General features: G+C 44.9%; 2 protein-coding genes across 8 annotated transcripts in view; both read right to left on the minus strand.

The window, feature by feature from the left end:
* Window positions 1–16,462, minus strand: part of LOC121589329 (histone-lysine N-methyltransferase, H3 lysine-79 specific) — a 42,343-nt gene that overhangs the window by 18,605 nt on the left and 7,276 nt on the right. The window lies entirely within an intron of this gene.
* On the minus strand, window positions 11,452–12,781 carry LOC121589333. The gene is made up of 2 exons (XM_041908154.1): window positions 11,977–12,781; window positions 11,452–11,891 (listed from the first exon to the last, which is right to left on the minus strand). The coding sequence occupies exons 1-2, from the start codon at window positions 12,498–12,500 to the stop codon at window positions 11,612–11,614; spliced, it is 804 nt and encodes a 267-aa protein (XP_041764088.1). The 5' UTR covers window positions 12,501–12,781; the 3' UTR covers window positions 11,452–11,611.

Below are 16,462 nucleotides of genomic sequence, written 5' to 3' on the forward strand. Positions count from 1 at the left end.
GGGGCATGGCAATTACGGGGTTGCGCATCGGCGGTCAACAACCTTACTACTCAACAAACAATCGCAACTCTCACACCGTACAGCTGTTGCTAGAGAGCACATAAAATACGTTCCAGACATCCACCGCAAGCTCACCGGCCAACTGCTAAAGCCCTTGCTGTAACATATAAAGAAGGGGGATGATGTGGGACCGGATAACGTGCAAGGGTATTGATTTATTTTAATGGTCCTCGATGTTGAAGGACACCCATAAACAACATGGATGGTGCCGCCGGGTTCAAGAGGAACGCCGCTTAGCGAATATTAAGCATTTAAATCCATTCTTCATACATAGACAACATACGACGCTGCTCTGCGTTCAATCTAGCGATTACGTGCATGCGTCTGGGTGTGTGTGTGTCTGTAAAGATACACACCTGGCAGGAAAATGCGAATAGCACGTGTTTTGTCACACACGCGACACAACACACGCCTCAGTTGAGCTGCCCCCGGGACGATCTGGGACGGAACAACCCAAACAGGTTGCCAATTTTTGGTGCCGTGATCAGGCAGGCAGCAAGGTCAATTATGAACAGGTTGGCTGCCAACGAAACGCTTCAGGTCTGCAATGGAAAGTGTTTTTATGTTTTGCTTTTTGGCAGCCACTAGACATCTGTGTGCAGAGAAGAGCGCGACACAGGACACCGGAACAACACGCGTGATGATGATGTGGATACATTCAACTCCTCCTCGCACCACAACGTGCACATAAAACCTGTGTGATCCTGTGATGCTACTCTGTCGGTGGCTCTTGGGTCACTATCGTTCCTGTCTTGCATCCTCGCATCGGCTATCTCGCTCTAAATTGCATCATTGATTTCCGGCTGCAAAGCGAATGCATTTTCCTTTCTAGCATTGCCGTAACGGCAACCGGACACATGTGCGATGACGGCGACCATAGTGCATACAGAGACAGGTAAACGCATTCGCTATCCTGGCTCGCTACACAGGGTGGGTCATTTAGACGTACACACACACACGCACACAGAGATTCATTCGCTAGACAGCAAGACTCCACATCCCCAGACAAGAGAGAATGGGGATGCGGTTAGTCGCTGTCAATTATTGATTTTCCTGAATTCGAACAACAGTCAACAGACAGACAGAATTTCCAACGCATGTTCAAGGGTTCGTTTTTCGCTAGGAATTAATGTGACAAGAATAAATGGAATTTTGTTATGATCATTCTTGCTTGGCGATAGTAGACAATCAGATTTACCAGAAGCTGAATTCTTTTTCGTTTAAATCACATCTTTTAACTCTCTAAGAACACAACACTGTTCCTGCACACCTTTAATTGACGTTACAGATCCAGCACGACGGGCACGCAGCAGACCATTTCATCGCGTTGGTTTTGCTATTTCCGTGAAAAGCGATGCTTACGCAACCGGTACCCGAAACGCGGACCAGAAACGCGTTCATTCCTCCCACCATACATACCCATTTATCGATCGCAGCAAGAGGGAAGGAACGCGCATAAACCAAAACAGACAAAATGCATCGCCTGTCCTCTCTCTCGCTCTCTCTCTCTCTCTCTCCACTCCTGCCGGCAAAACAATCCCGGCCGAACCACCCCGATGGTGTGTTCGCTACTGTATTCTCAACCCGGGAAAATGCACACACACAAAAAAAAGAGAACCACCGTTGCAGACAACGATGAAACCTTCCTCCCCCACCGGTGCGGCGGCGGCACAGCCGGTGAGGGGTGAGCGAATGTAGGTCAAACATAGAAACTTCCTCCTCCGCTCACCGGTCACCCCACCAACAACAACCTCCTCCTCCTCACGCCAGGCGGCGCGCGGTGCAGTTGCAATGCTGTTTCTTCATCACTCTCGCAATCCCGCGGGGAGCGGCGCTGGGGGAGAGAGGTGAAGAGAGGTGGAAGTTCTTTCCTTCCAGCCATTCCGCGCCTTCTTCACCCTTGCACCTTTGCCGTAGGATTAAAAATAGCTAAAAACAGCGGCATTTCCTGAATAGCAACCATTTTTGCCTCCTCGGGTTGGAATGCATTTTCCCTGCACATTTTCTGTACTGGTGATTTGAAGTTCTCTGGTTCAGAGTTTTAACCATGTTGTACATATTAAGCTCAACCAACGTGGTGCAGTAAAGGTGCTGTAGATAGATTGTTGTGTGTTTTTAAAATTAAACACGTTTGCATAAATCTCTATCTATTTAAATGCGCATTCCCTACATTGTTAAATACTTAAACCCAAACACAAAATTACAATCATACGAATTCTTATTCAAACATTTGAAACAGGAAGCACATTTTGCACAAACATTTCCCAGGGAAAATGCATTTTATTTATCCAGCGAATAAAACCTGGTTCACATGTGGAACGAAAGGAACGGCAAAGAGCGCTCATTTGTATTTGCGCATAATGAAGATGTGTAAACACATCATGCCAACCCATCATCGTCGCCCATTACAGGAGATGTTTATTTTGCATCTATTCCTCTCCATGCACTTTTCATCCCACGGTAGAAGCTTTTTTGTTTGTTTTTTTTTTTTTTTTGCTGTCCAGAGAAGCGTCTGCTAAAGTAGGGCAGCACATTACACAAAAAAAGGAAGAAACACGTACAGTCCGATTGCAACGTTTTCAAGTGGCTAGAATTCTATAATCCTTTCACGAGCACGAACTCTAGCACCAGAGCAAAACCGTACGTGCAGTATTTGCAAACAAACGAAACCAGCTTCAACCTTTCCTTTGCTCCTTCGGTAACAATTCCACAGCTGTGATCCACACGTCCGTGGGGGATGGCAGTAAATAAATGGAATAATTATTCGATCAATACTGGGCGCCTCCTCAGCGCGCAGAGCACGTGGTTCGTTCGAGTGCTGTGTCACGGTAGCGAAACAGACAGGCCCTAAAATTAACTCTGACACTTCCCTCCCCATGTATGTTTTGTCTTAAAAATAAAACCCAAACAAATGTGCTTTTGCATGTGTGCCATTTGCATTGCGGAAATGCTCGATGAATAATTTCGAGCACATTAGTATGGGGAAAGGGAAGCAAAAACGAGCACACACTTCCTCCTGGACCCAAAAATAAATCGATCGTTCATGGAACCGAAAAATGCCATCAGTACTAGTGCTCGTTTCGCCCGCAGAGTGTCCTCGGCCAAGCCAGCCAGCCAACCAGCCAGCTGCCGTTGCCCAGCAGTTTCAATTCATCTATTTTCCATTCAGAAAGCTTTTCCTTGTTGTTCGCTCACTGTCGCCCGGACACACTGAGCTTGAGCTTAGAAGAAGTGCAGGAGGGCAGGAACCGATGTGGCAATCATTCAAGCTTAATTTAATTTCATTTTGATAACATTTTGGTTAGACATCCGGACAGACCGACTTTTAGGGTTTGGGAAACACACACACATACAGATAAGAAAGTTTCGGTTCGGTCAGTGGTTCGAATGTGTCGATTCCAGGATGTTGTATGTTAAAATATTCACTAGAATGCCACCAGCACACACAAGAAGCCATGGAGGAGGCATGATTGATAAAAAAAAGGAAAACTTAACACGTTGCAGAAAAATTTTCGAATTTTGAACAGTTATTTTTACCACTATGCTATATATATTTAAGTTTTCATCGGTAAGGCTTTTTGAAGTAAGCACTATCAACCGCGTGAACTGCATTAAGTATGGAAACAGTTAACTCGCTTTAAGATAGCTCAACTACGTCACGTAAATAAATTAAACCCAATGCTGTTAAAGCACAGTCTGTTCAAAGCATCAAGTCCAACTCATTTGGTGATTAAAAATAATTGCAAACAAAATCTCCCCTCGATGGCCCAGAGCTTGACCCCACCATTGATTGTACATTATTGGCTTTGGGCGCGTCCGCCCCTTTAATCACTTTAATAGGAAGAAAATTAACAACACTTTACCATTTTCTAGCACCACCGCTCACAATCACACTCTCCACTAAAAGCTCTTACCCTCTCACTCAAAACCAACCTCCCCTCTCTTTCACATACACACTATTTCCTTCTTCCGTGTGGCCATGGCGTTCTCACCCAACCGATAGGAACCATCCGGAGAACCGAACACACCACCCGTGGATGGGAAAACTGAAAAAAGGACGACTATTAAACTAGATGCTGTGTTCTTCCTCCTCGCAGAGAACGTAAGAGAGAGAGAGAGAGAGAGAGAGAGAGAGAGAGAAAGAGAGAGAGAAATGAGAGAGCGGAATTATCTTCACTTAAACTCTGTACAATTTTCCGATGTCTTACGATGTCCGATGAGGGAATAGTTAGTAAAAGTCCCATGCTCCTACCCCATGGCACTGCTGCCTCTCGAACGCTCCCGCCCCCAAACGACCGTGGTGGCCTTAAAGTGGCACATCCCATCAGCCCGAATTGCGTAGTCACCATAAACTCTCGCCTCAAGCGGTGGTACAATCTGCACCAGCAATGGGAGGAGGAGAGTTCGTGCCCCAAAACTCTTCATAGGAACGCATCAGCAACTTTTAATTAAAGCTCAATGCTCCGATGATAGTTGGCGGCCGCCGATTCAGCGGAAGAACGTTTAGTTTTCATTTCATGCGCTAAAAGCGAGCGATTTTCAATGAATAGTGTAAACATAGAATTTTTAAAACAATAATTTCAATGAAAATTTTGCACAAAGTAAAAGCGTGCGATTGTTAGTTAATACAGGGTTTTCCAGGAGTTCTCATAGATGTGGGACACTTTATTGATTCTTTCTTAAGTGAAATGAGCTTAATGTAACGGGAATTGAGCACTATAGCACCCTTGTTTGACAATCCAATAGCAATTTCCAAGGGGCCTGCCCAAAAAGGGTACCAGAGAATCCAAATTCCATCATATGAAGTTCACTTCCAATAAGAAAGGGTCAAGGAAATGTCCCAAAACTATGGGAACACCTGGAAAACCCTGTAATATCTGGGTATGAAAACGAAACGCAACATAATAGGAAGGCTGATGCTGCTGCTGCTGCTGCTGGTGCTGCTGCTGTCGTTTTCTCGCGACGTTTCGAGAAAATGTTCCACTTTAAAGCACGTTACACCAATACCACCATCATATCAAATAGATGGCGGAAGGAACAGGAATAGCTTCTCCACTGCCTCGGGCACTTCCGCGCTTTTACTCAAACGCACTCAGAAGCAGTGAGACAGAAAAAGAGAGAGAGAGAGAGAGAGAGAGAGAGAGAGAACCGACCCGCGACGGCAAGGAAAAACGGATCGATAATTCGGATGCTGGAAAGCTGCTGCTGCTTTTCTTCAGTGCGTTAGTGTGCGCCGGTCTTTTGTGTACGTGAGTGCATGTGTGTGTGTGTGTAAGCTTTGCGTTTTCACATCTGACACTGCCACGCTTTTCATCTACCCGCCTCACGGGAAAAGTGCTTTTCCTCAGCGGTAAAGCAAGCTGATGGCGCTCCTCTCTCCCTCTCTCTCTCTCACTCTCTCTCTCTCTTCTATAGCTCTCTCTCTCCTGTAGGCGACAGGCGATGCTTTTTCCCCGGTGGCATTTATTATTTTGACCACTTTCCATTACCCCTGCACAGCACACTCTCCTCCTCTCGTGCCCTTGTGGCATGATTTGTCCATCTTCTCATTCACACTTCGTCCTTTCTCGCTCCTACAGATGAAGGGCCATTGGAGCGAACATTTTTCACCGTCTTCCTCTTAGGACTGCGACCTAGCCAAGAGGATGTTGAGGGAAAGCGAAACGAGCCAGAAGACGCGGCGGCATTGCGTTTTATGATCTAACCGAGAGAAACGGCCCCCGGGATGGAAATGATGTTCGTGATGCAATGATGACGAACATACACACAGGACCTTCAGGGTAGTGGGGGGGGGAAGGGAGCAGGAGGGGGCATCTTCAAGAACGCGCGCTACAGAGCACACAAGCGAACAGGATGAAGATGTTTCAATAGAAGCGCGAAAAGGACCGAGTTTTCCCGGGGTCATCATTTTCGGGCACATGAAGAAGGATGTACATACAGCAGTCATTCGTTTGGGTGTAGTACGGTGGCCTGGATTTACCGTTTTCCATCTGTTTTTGTTTTTCGCTCTGCTGAGCAGCATTACACCCGTTGGGATGAGATGAAAAGGCGTAGGCTTTCTTCTGGTCTATTATTGCAGCTTAAGTAACACCAGACGTATGAACACAAACCTGCTAGGGTGAGTTTTTCGTCTAACACCGTTATGCCACGTTTTTGTATGGAGCTTTTTCCTTTATTTTTGTGTTCTCTTGAGAAAGGGTAAGGCGTTTCGCACACAAACACAAAAGCACAGCACCCTCCAACCCTTCAACACACGTATATATATATATACATGTGTGATATAGCAAACGGGCTCCTCTATGTGTTCTTCGAAGGCCTCAAAGATGGCATCGCAAGCTCTGTGCTCCCATCATCCTCCTCCACAGCATCCCCAACGAGCGAATGCAGAAGGCGAATAAAAAGCACAAAATAAAAGCCCTCCATCCTGCTCATCCAACAAGCAACCATTTCCCATTCTGTAGGATGATGTTCTCACTCTCCATGTCTACATCTCTCGCTCACGCTCACGCGTATCCTTATTCTTGTAAGGGGGCCCGCGGCTAAAAGGAAGCTTCCCTTACACCTCAAACTTTCTCGTGTGTTCAGCAATCTCGCTCTCTCGCTCTTATTCTTGCATCATCAACGTATCAGCCCTTCTTCTTGGGGGAGAGCTTTTTTATCCCAATCACTCACCAGAACCAAGGATTGGGGAAGACTGGGGATAGACGAAGGGGAAGGCTGACGAAAGGTTGCCTGAAAGTGTGTCTGTGTGTGTGTGCGGTTGTGCCAAGGGAGTGGAGTGGTGATGGTGATGATGAAATTCTGCAAATCCAACCAACCAACCAACCACCAACAGCAGCCCAACGGTTGAGACATAACAGAGCAGTGGCAAAAAAAACGGCAATGCCAGGGAGAAGAAAAACAGCGCACCGAGTCAAGGACAGGAAAAGCGTCAGAATCATAACGAATCATTTCCTTCGGCGAAAAACAAGCAAAGCAAGCAAAAGCGCTAAGGCAAAGAGCAGGGAGCCGAGTCGTGCGTTGACAACGTGGCAAGCGCCCCCGACACTGCAGGATGCTCTCTGTCTCTCGCTCCCTAGGTATGGTGATAAATATAATTAATTTAAAAAATGACACAAACATTACCGACCGGGAAAAGCAACTTCCGTTCTTTATGTCTTTTTTATAGGAAGAGAAATACGAAGAGCATGATTTTTCTCAGCTTTCACTACAAAGAATGGATGAGTTTTTTTTTTTTTTTATTCTAAAGCAAAGTGATGGAGCGACGATGAAAAATCGATTTTATGTCCATCAAAAACCGCAAATACTGCACAAACAAAGCAGCAGCAGCAGCAGCCCGACACAATAACTGGAAGTGATGAGATTTAGAAACCGGGCATACATTTCCAAGATTTACAAACTGTTGGGATGGATGCAATATGTTGGGAAAATAGCCTACTACAAACGACCCAAATGTGAGTAGAATAAATTAAAGCATAACCACGACAATAATATACCGACATCGTGTGCTGTTAGGTGAACCCAACGATCCAGGCACTTTAATTCGGGCTGAATTACCAACGAATCTTTTCCTCCAAAATTTAATAATTATCTAAACTGCTGGATCTAACGAATCGGTTGCACAACCCGTCACTAAATGCGTCATGTGAATTTCGTAATGTTTGCCAATTGATTGCAATTTGCTACACTGCGGCACTGTACAATAATTTCGGAAACCAAACCATTAGCTACGGTAGTGGACGGTTTAATGAAGCTTCATTTCGGTGCTGTACCACAAACTGAAAGCGATTCAATTAGTATACGCGCTCAAAATGTTTTAGAGAAATTAAAGAAATTCAAGAGAGAATTACTGTTTTGCTGTATTAAAACTGTGCCGAAATTTCCGTTCGTTGAATTCGTATTTTAATCTGCACCTAATTGTAAGATCGTATGGTTCATTTAGTGAACGAGTGGACTGAACTGAACGTGAAACATTGCTCTACTTCCGAGCGAATTGCAACGTTCTCGTAGCATAATCTTAATCTTTAATAACAACACAAATCCTATTTATACAATAAACACAATCAAAATCCAGCTGTATGATTTAAGCTTGAGTTTCAAAAGCCCACTTTACCTCGCTTTACTGCATAAATTTTACTGAAATGTTGTTAAAATAAGCTCCAAAGCATTCGATATAGCATTTCGGAGATTTACCGAAACATTACTTACTGCGCTACGCAGAGCTTTTATTGATTGCACAATCGGGAGGACACAGGCATTCAACGTCTTTCCCACGCACGTGCCATACAAGACGAACAGGACGGAATGCGTACGCTTCCTGAATCGCAATTGATCTCACAATGTCCGTGCTGCGGCCGGAGGTGCTCCGAGGAATAAAAAATGTATATGGAGATTTCCCCCCCCCCCCCCCGCAGATGCAGGAGCAAGGCGGGGTTGTCGGGCATCACCCGAAAGAGTCGCGCAAGAGAGGAGAGCGAAAAATCAATGCCAATGTTTTCATTGCATCCCAAGGTCTCTGTGGCCACACACTGCGTAGAGCGTTCCTTGTGCGCTCTCGATTGGACGTTAAAACTTACACATTAACGCACAAGCATAGCAAAAGGATGGGACCGTCTATGGCGGAAACGATGGCATTCGTTTCGTTTTCTAAGCTTTTACCACAAGTACCTCAATTTCATATAAAATCATAGCAAAAAATGTTTTAAAAATAATACAATAAGCTTACTTCGAGCGGCGCAATAGAACATACGTTTAAGTAAAAACGTAAAAGGTAAAATTCAAATAGATTCCAATTGTATTACAGTTTAATTAAAAAAAGATTAAATTCTTTGCAACAACATTCTATTCATATTTAATAGAAATGGCATTTTTGGCCGTAATCGTGAATCGTCCTAATTACAACAAAACAGGCTCTACAGATGGAACGGAGCAAAACATAGACAAACACACTCACACACACACAAACAAACCAACTGCTAGCGACTACTGCTGAAATGTGCCTTGCGTATTTGGGGCGTTTGCTTTTATCGATTTTCCGTTTTTCCACTGCCCGGTTGGTTGGTTCCATGTACGTCATTGTCGTGCGCATATATAGAGGGAAACCGGGCACGAATTATTATGCAGCAGCAGCAGCAGCAGCATAACATGTTGCGGGAAGAACGAACGATGTTCGCTAACCTGCGTTTTACCGCCGTACCATATAAACGGGAGGTAAAAAAAACGTGAATGTGATCAGCCAGAAATATTCAAAATTTAAGCAAAAAAGAAACGCATTTTTTTTAAATTGGCTCCCCAAAAAATTTGAATGAGACTCAATTTTCCAAGTAAAATTTTACCACAAAATGCCACGCTGCCCGGGCCCCAACATTCACCCATCGGAAATACTCCCACCATCCATATCACCTGCACACACACCGGAGTAAAACATGCTTGTGCTCCGTAGGCTCGCTCACGAACAAACACACCGAACCGGAGGAATCCGGCTTGTTCCCTGGGAGGAGAGCGCGTTTTTTTTCTAGTTTTGGTTTGGTTTTCTGGAACCTGTTTTTCCGTAGCACTGCTCTGTGTTTTCCTGCCGCGTTGGAAAATCGATAAATATTGATCAATTTCCCACGGGCACCAACGGGGAGAACGAGAGCGAGAGAAAACGATGGAAAGCTCGACAGAATTGAGGCCCATGGCACGGGCAGAGAGCGAGAGCATGAGAGACAGCATTGGGATGAGCGGGGGAGGACGGGCGGGGAAGGGTGTAGCGTTTCCTCCTACACAACAGACAAGCGAGCGCGCGCGTGCTAGTCCTTTTGCACACCAACAAAAAAAAAACAGACGCAAGGGAAGGGCCTGTGTCGTCGCGATTCCACCTATACGCTGATGTAGGGCAATGGATGGGGGGGGAGAATGATGTTGATGGGGCAAGAAATAAAAACCAACAAACGCGCCCTGTTTGTGCGCCATCATGCTCTGAACCGATGCTGCACACGTTTTGGTGGGATATAGACCGGATCCGCGCTTCCGCACCACCGTCCCACCGAACGGGCAAGTGACTGTTTTATGTGTTGCATCAACATGAGCTTCCGAGAAGTCCGTCCTGTTTGTATTTTACAGAAATTTTTAATATATAGCAATGTATAATCAACTAGTTTTATACAAGTATTTACAGGAATGTAAAATTTATTTGAAGTAATACAAATTCTGGTTAAATTACTTGGTTTTCCAAGCTACTTCAGTGTTGGAACTGCAGATTTCAACTACGCTAAACGAATTTTGCCGGTCTCATGGTACAGTCGCCAACTCGTACGACTTAACAACATGCCCGTCATGGGTTCAAGTCTCAACTAGACCGTGCCGCCATACGTGGGACTGACGATCCTGCTATGGGGAGGGGGGGATCCAAAAGTCACTGAAACCCAACCCCACAAGTGGTACAGGCAGGCCTTGACCGACAACAGTTGTTGAGCCAAAAAAAGAAGAAGAAGAAACGAATGCTGAAGGCTGCACGGGAGATTTCAAAACTGTAGAACCAGACCAAAACAAAAAATTGTAACACTGTTGTAACATGTTTTCAAAATCGTAACACTATTTTTTCAATTTTGGTATATAATTTTCAAATCAATATGAAATGCAATACGCCAAAATGTTCATAAACCATGGTACCAAGAAATCAACATAACAGCAGACGAGATTAACACTACAAATAGAATTCTTGCAGGATTCGATACATTAAAATATTGGCTGGCTACAATGAAAACAGAAGAAGATGAAAAATGCCAGACATTTTTCACTGCCGCAAATACAGCAAGAAAAGAGCAACAAAACCCTACGTAACATGGGTTACAAACTCAAAACACGCTGGAACAACAAAAAATGGGAAATCGATAAAACAATCAAAACAATTCATGAAAGAGACAAAAATAACAATATAAAACTAAACGAAAAAAACATTATAATCCCTAACACACACCATAAACAGGAGCATAAACACAAATAAGATTAATGTTATAGTGGGGAAAACGCACACACGCCAGCACTAAAAGAAAGAAAACGAACAAAAAGCAAGCAAATAACTCTGGTTAGTCGAAGACATAGAGAAAGTAAGCCTCTGAGTATGGTCGCGACACATGTGATAAAACATAGGAGGATAAATCCTTTCTCACCAAATTAAAAAGAATAAGAAGAAAAACAAAAAGTGAAAGAAAAAGCAAAAGAAGAAAAAGAAGAAAAACAAAAACAAAATGAAAAAGCAAACGAAAAAAGGGAATACATAGAAAAAGAACAGAAAAGAACAAGAACAAGAACAAGAAGAAGAATAAAAAATAAAAGGAAGAAGAAAAAGAAAAACATAGTTGAAATCTTCAGCTCCAACATTGAAGTGGCTTGGAAACCAAAAAGAAGTACAACATTAAGAAACTTTCTTTTATTACATTAAATTTCCTTAATGCAACAGGACGCATGCATGCTTAAAACGAATGCAATCAGCTTAACGCTTAAAGAACCTTTCTTCTCCTCAGTTCAAATCCTTCAAAATGCACAATAATAGAAACAGTTCCCTTCGTCACGCAAAAACGTCCGAAAACGAGCCCAACAGCGAAAGCGAACATTCGGCGTACATGGCCGCGCAAACCGATTGGTCGTTGCTGGCACTCATGCTGTCCGGCACCGTTTCCGCCTGGCCGTACAGCGAATGGTGCGGTTCCGCGACGGCATCCTCCGTGGCCGATGGCGTAAAGGCAATGTGCAACAGTTCCCCGATCAGCCCGCTCGTGTGGGTAAAGCGTGCTTCCGATGCTTCACAAATGGCACGCAACACACAGCTCCGACCATCGAAACCTTTTCTGTGATGGCAAAAGAAGAGGGAGGGGAAAAATCGATAAACACGAACCCGTCCGTATGGTGTAAACACTGTAAACAAAAACATACTGCTCAAACAATTGCTCCAGCATACGATAGAACGTCCAGCGGGAGTGATGCTGCTGCTGCTGTTGGTGAGGTGAGCGTCCCGGATGCTCCGGTGAGGGTGGCGGCAACGATTCAGTGTCCAGCTCCTGCCACCGCCCATCGTACCGTTCGTAGGGCGGCTCGGCATGCGACTGGGGTGCCAACACCAGTGGCGGCATCGTCGTTGGTACGGCTGCCCGCCGACGCAGTACCCGTTCCGTCTCCAACTCGTGCCGATCGAGAAACGGCGGTATCCAGTGGGACGAGTTCCAGGGCAATAAATAGACCGACTTAAACACGTACCCCATCGTGACGGATTCTAGCTGGATGTCGGCCGGTATACCGAAGCCGCCGATCATCTGCAAACGTTGCGGATTGGCACGGGGAAATATTAGGAAGCGTTTTTGGCGTGGCTGAGCTGCTGCATCGCCATCAACCGTTGACACGGCAGCGTGAAACGTAAGCGCCACTAGAAGCGCCAGATGCACTGTAGATGAGGTGCACATTGTTACAGTTTGAACGTACGACAGGAACTGAAATGCAACGAGTGGCTCGGCAGTGCGTTACAGATTTTGTGCCCTATGTGCTTTGCGAATTCTAGAGCTCATTTGCAAGGGTGTGCAATATTTGCCGGCGTGATAATAGTGAGGATCTTTAGCATTAGCGTGTGCACTTCTTTTTCAGGGTGACCAATGTGTGCCGTGAAAAAACACACCTTAACACTAACCAACCAAGAGGGAAAGGATTTAACAACACCATTGCTTTTGTAATTCTGTTGTAAACTTTATAGAAGAAAATTCCCAAAGATTGCATTTAATGTTGCCGTCTAATGAAAGCGTAAAATTCGTATAAAATGCAAAAACTAAGATATTTGCAGTATTAGGAGAGTTTATATTACACATAAAAAATTCAAAATATCACATAAGTAAAATGATAGAGCTAAAATGAATAGATGAATGATTTTCTTTTAAATTTTTATCACTGAAGAAGTTATTCCAAAATCATTTGACAAAAAATGATAAACTGCAGTTCCATGAGTGGGAATAAATTTAGAGCAATTAATACTATGATATGATGTGTTAATAAATCTTTTGCTATCAATATCAGAATATAATTGTATAATAACGTTGGCATTAAAAAAAGGAGCATTTTTTACAATTTAACGCCTAAAGCGGAGTCCATGCGGAAGTTTATGGACGTCGTGTGAGCCTGTTCCATCTAAAACAACTTGGCACTATTAGACAACAATCAAAGCATCGAAATAAAGCTCAGTTCTTAATGGCCGACGACCCTGAGTGAATTAAGGTTAAGGAAGCCCGAAAATGAAGACCGAGGGATGTCGCTACAAAGCTGCGTCCGCTTGGCCGGGAGGTCGATGCATCCGGCCAAACAGTGAACAACAATGCAACCTGGAAAACATGACCAACCATATCAGGAAGCTAAAATCGGGGCTAGAGGCTTCGCAGCGGCAAGCAATGACGCCAACACTCAATGCGATCATTTCGAGCGAATTTCGGCTGAATTTCGACATGACACCCAAGTCCGCGAACCGGTCCAACATCCCCCAGCTGTGTCCCATCGATTTTTCTGGGCCAACGTGTGAAATCTCTACTCCAACAATTTAGAATTTAGAAGGTAGATCTTAAAACAAGCCTACACGTATGTATTCGTCCGCCATGGCGAAAATTCCGGATAACAGTCGACAGGCGGCTCGCAAGGCTGTGAGCTTAGATAGTTACCTTTCGAAGGAGGTTCATGCCAGCCAACCGAAAAATAATTCATTTTTATGGCAAACGTTCTTCATAAAACTTGTTTTTAAAATTACAGTCAAATTTTGCTAAAATGTGCGTTCGACTTAATCAAAATCCTCTCTCTTGCTCCTAAAGCCATCTTACATTCATAGGTTATATGAAAAAAAAAACGAAAAAAAGGATAAATAAATGAAACAGAGATTGCATTAAACAGTAACAGAGGAAATCAGAAATCACAACATGAGATATCACTTCCGGAGAAACAATACTGTCCAGCCACGTAGAATTCGAGTTTCTTTTACTTGTTTAGCAAAGAGCAAAATGTCTGATGAATTGCATAATTCTGCAAGGCAAACTATAGTCCCAAAAATGTTTAAAACCACTGCATTGGATATTTGTAATACTAACTGTTTGTATGAGTTTAGCTTATTATTTGAGGGTTTCCTGGTGCAGTCGGGAACACATCAAATTAACATATCGAACACGGCCTTTTAATTCTGGTTCACTTCGATTCACAAATTTTGCTAAACAATGATTAATTCGAAGGTGTATAGCTAAACGACTTCATTGCAATACATTATTTCATTGTCATACATTAAAAATTGATGTTAATAGTTGTACCATTAGTCATTGCTAGCCGATCCCATACAAAACTAACAAAGCTGTCCCTTTCTGAGAACGATAATTGAGTCAAATATAAAGGAAAAAAAACTAGCCCCACAAATAGATCGAAAGTCCTCTTGCATTGCTGCCAACCTCCATTAGCCATTCTGGTAAACCCGCTTGGCTAGAACATTATTGGGACACACAACTGTCCCCACAACACGCTCGCGTTCGGGGTTCGATGAAATATCATACTACCCCATTGCGGCAAGATTCCACTTCAAACCATACAACACACCATAAAAAAGCAGCATAAAGTGCATCGCATAGCGAAACAAAAATCAACACATCGTCCTCTTCCCTGCTTTCCCTGCCCTCCCACGGTCGCGTGGCCGTCTTCTGCTGACGGTGGCGACTTTGAAAGTTGAAGGAACTCTCCTCACTCTTCGCGTTGGTATGTGCGTCCCCATCTGTCTGTGTGTGTGTGGCTGTGTGTCTACGCTCGTGCAGCGAGCACTGGAAAAACTAGTTAATAGTTCAATCCACAGCCATACCTCTTCCCCCATCATTATGTGGAACAGAGACAAAACCGCACGGAAGTGTGTGTGTGTGTGTGTGTGTGTGTGTGTGTGTGTGTGTGTGTGTGTGTGTGTGTGTGGTGTGTGTGTGTGTGTGTGTGTGTGTGTGTGTGTGTGTGTGTGTGTGTGTGTGTGTGTGTGTGTGTGTGTTGTGTGTGTGTGTGTGTGTGTGTGTGTGTGTGTGTGTGTGTGTGTGTGTGTGTGTGTGTGTGTGTGTGTGTGTGTGTGTGTGTGTGTGTGTGTGTGTGTGTGTGTGTGTGTGTGTGAAAAACTGCAGAAGACAGGGCCAGCAACCGTCCGAGTGTGCCACAACGGCTCAAGATGCTCTCCCCACTAGACACACGGTAATGCTGCTGGCTTGCTGGCGGCTCCTCTTTTCGTCCACGGAATGGTACGCTGCTCGGATGGACTGAATTAGCGGTGGCAGGGTCTGTTACGAAAGGTACAGAGCCCACCACTCTATACCCCTCCATTCAAAGCCCTCAAATGCCGCTAGTGTGCAGATACACCGCCACTACACCTCCCGGAAGGTACTACACAACATCACACAGCACCATTTGCGATGCGCTTGCCTTCAAGCAGTGGGAGTGTGTGTGTTAGTGCATTCGAACCAAACTCTACTGTTGGGCGGCAGCACTGCTCGAAAGGGCATTAGGCAGGCAGGCAGGCAGGTTGGTGTTGCTTGCGGTGGAAGAAGATGTACTTGAATTTCAATCCATCGCCACAAAACCCACTCACCGTACAACAGACCGCTCCACCGCACTCACTAGTCCAATAGATGGTGCGCGAGTAGGACGCATCGAGGAATAGATAGAAAACGGAACACATTTCGCTCTCGCTCTCGCTCACGCTGTACAGAAATAGTGTGCTGCTCCCCCGTCGCGATTACTGCGCTACTGCCTCTCCCCTCTTTCACCCTAAGAAACGCACGCGTCTATGCTGTGAAGGGCTAGACTAAGGGACGGTGGGGAAAGATAAAGACAGCGAGCGTGTACGGACGGGGACCGTCCCTCTGTCCCTCTCTCACGGTGTGCCGCAGCAGCAAAAGCAGCGTTCAGCATAAAACACAGTCTCACTCAGTGCTGCTGGGTTGGCAAAATCGATCGAGCATGTTTTATTTTCGTTTCCCACCATGCGCTCACGCGGTGGATCATGGGCACACACCACCACGCGCGCTTACACCACACACGCAGCACCACGCTCGCCAACTAGCTCGCTAGAGAGCTCGCTATGCTCTCACATGGCCATACATCGCGCGCGCCTGAATGTGTGTGTGTGTGGGGGGGGTTTGTATGCTCTCGTTTTCGTATGTGTTTGTTTTTACATATCCCACCAACGTCAAATGGCCTCCAACCACGGCCACGAAACATGGTCAAAGAGAACGGAGCGGGAGGGGGGGGGGGATGTAGGTGGATGGGAGGGCGTGGGGGAATTGAATTTTAAATATTTTTTACATGCATCGCTAGACCGAACCAACGAATCAATAGGAAGCCTTATTGTAAAACCAAAAAAGGTAAGATTTTCTTACAAAAAAGA

This window comes from Anopheles merus, chromosome 2R, assembly GCF_017562075.2.
Source record: "Anopheles merus strain MAF chromosome 2R, AmerM5.1, whole genome shotgun sequence".
NCBI classification, from domain to species: Eukaryota; Metazoa; Arthropoda; class Insecta; order Diptera; family Culicidae; genus Anopheles; species Anopheles merus.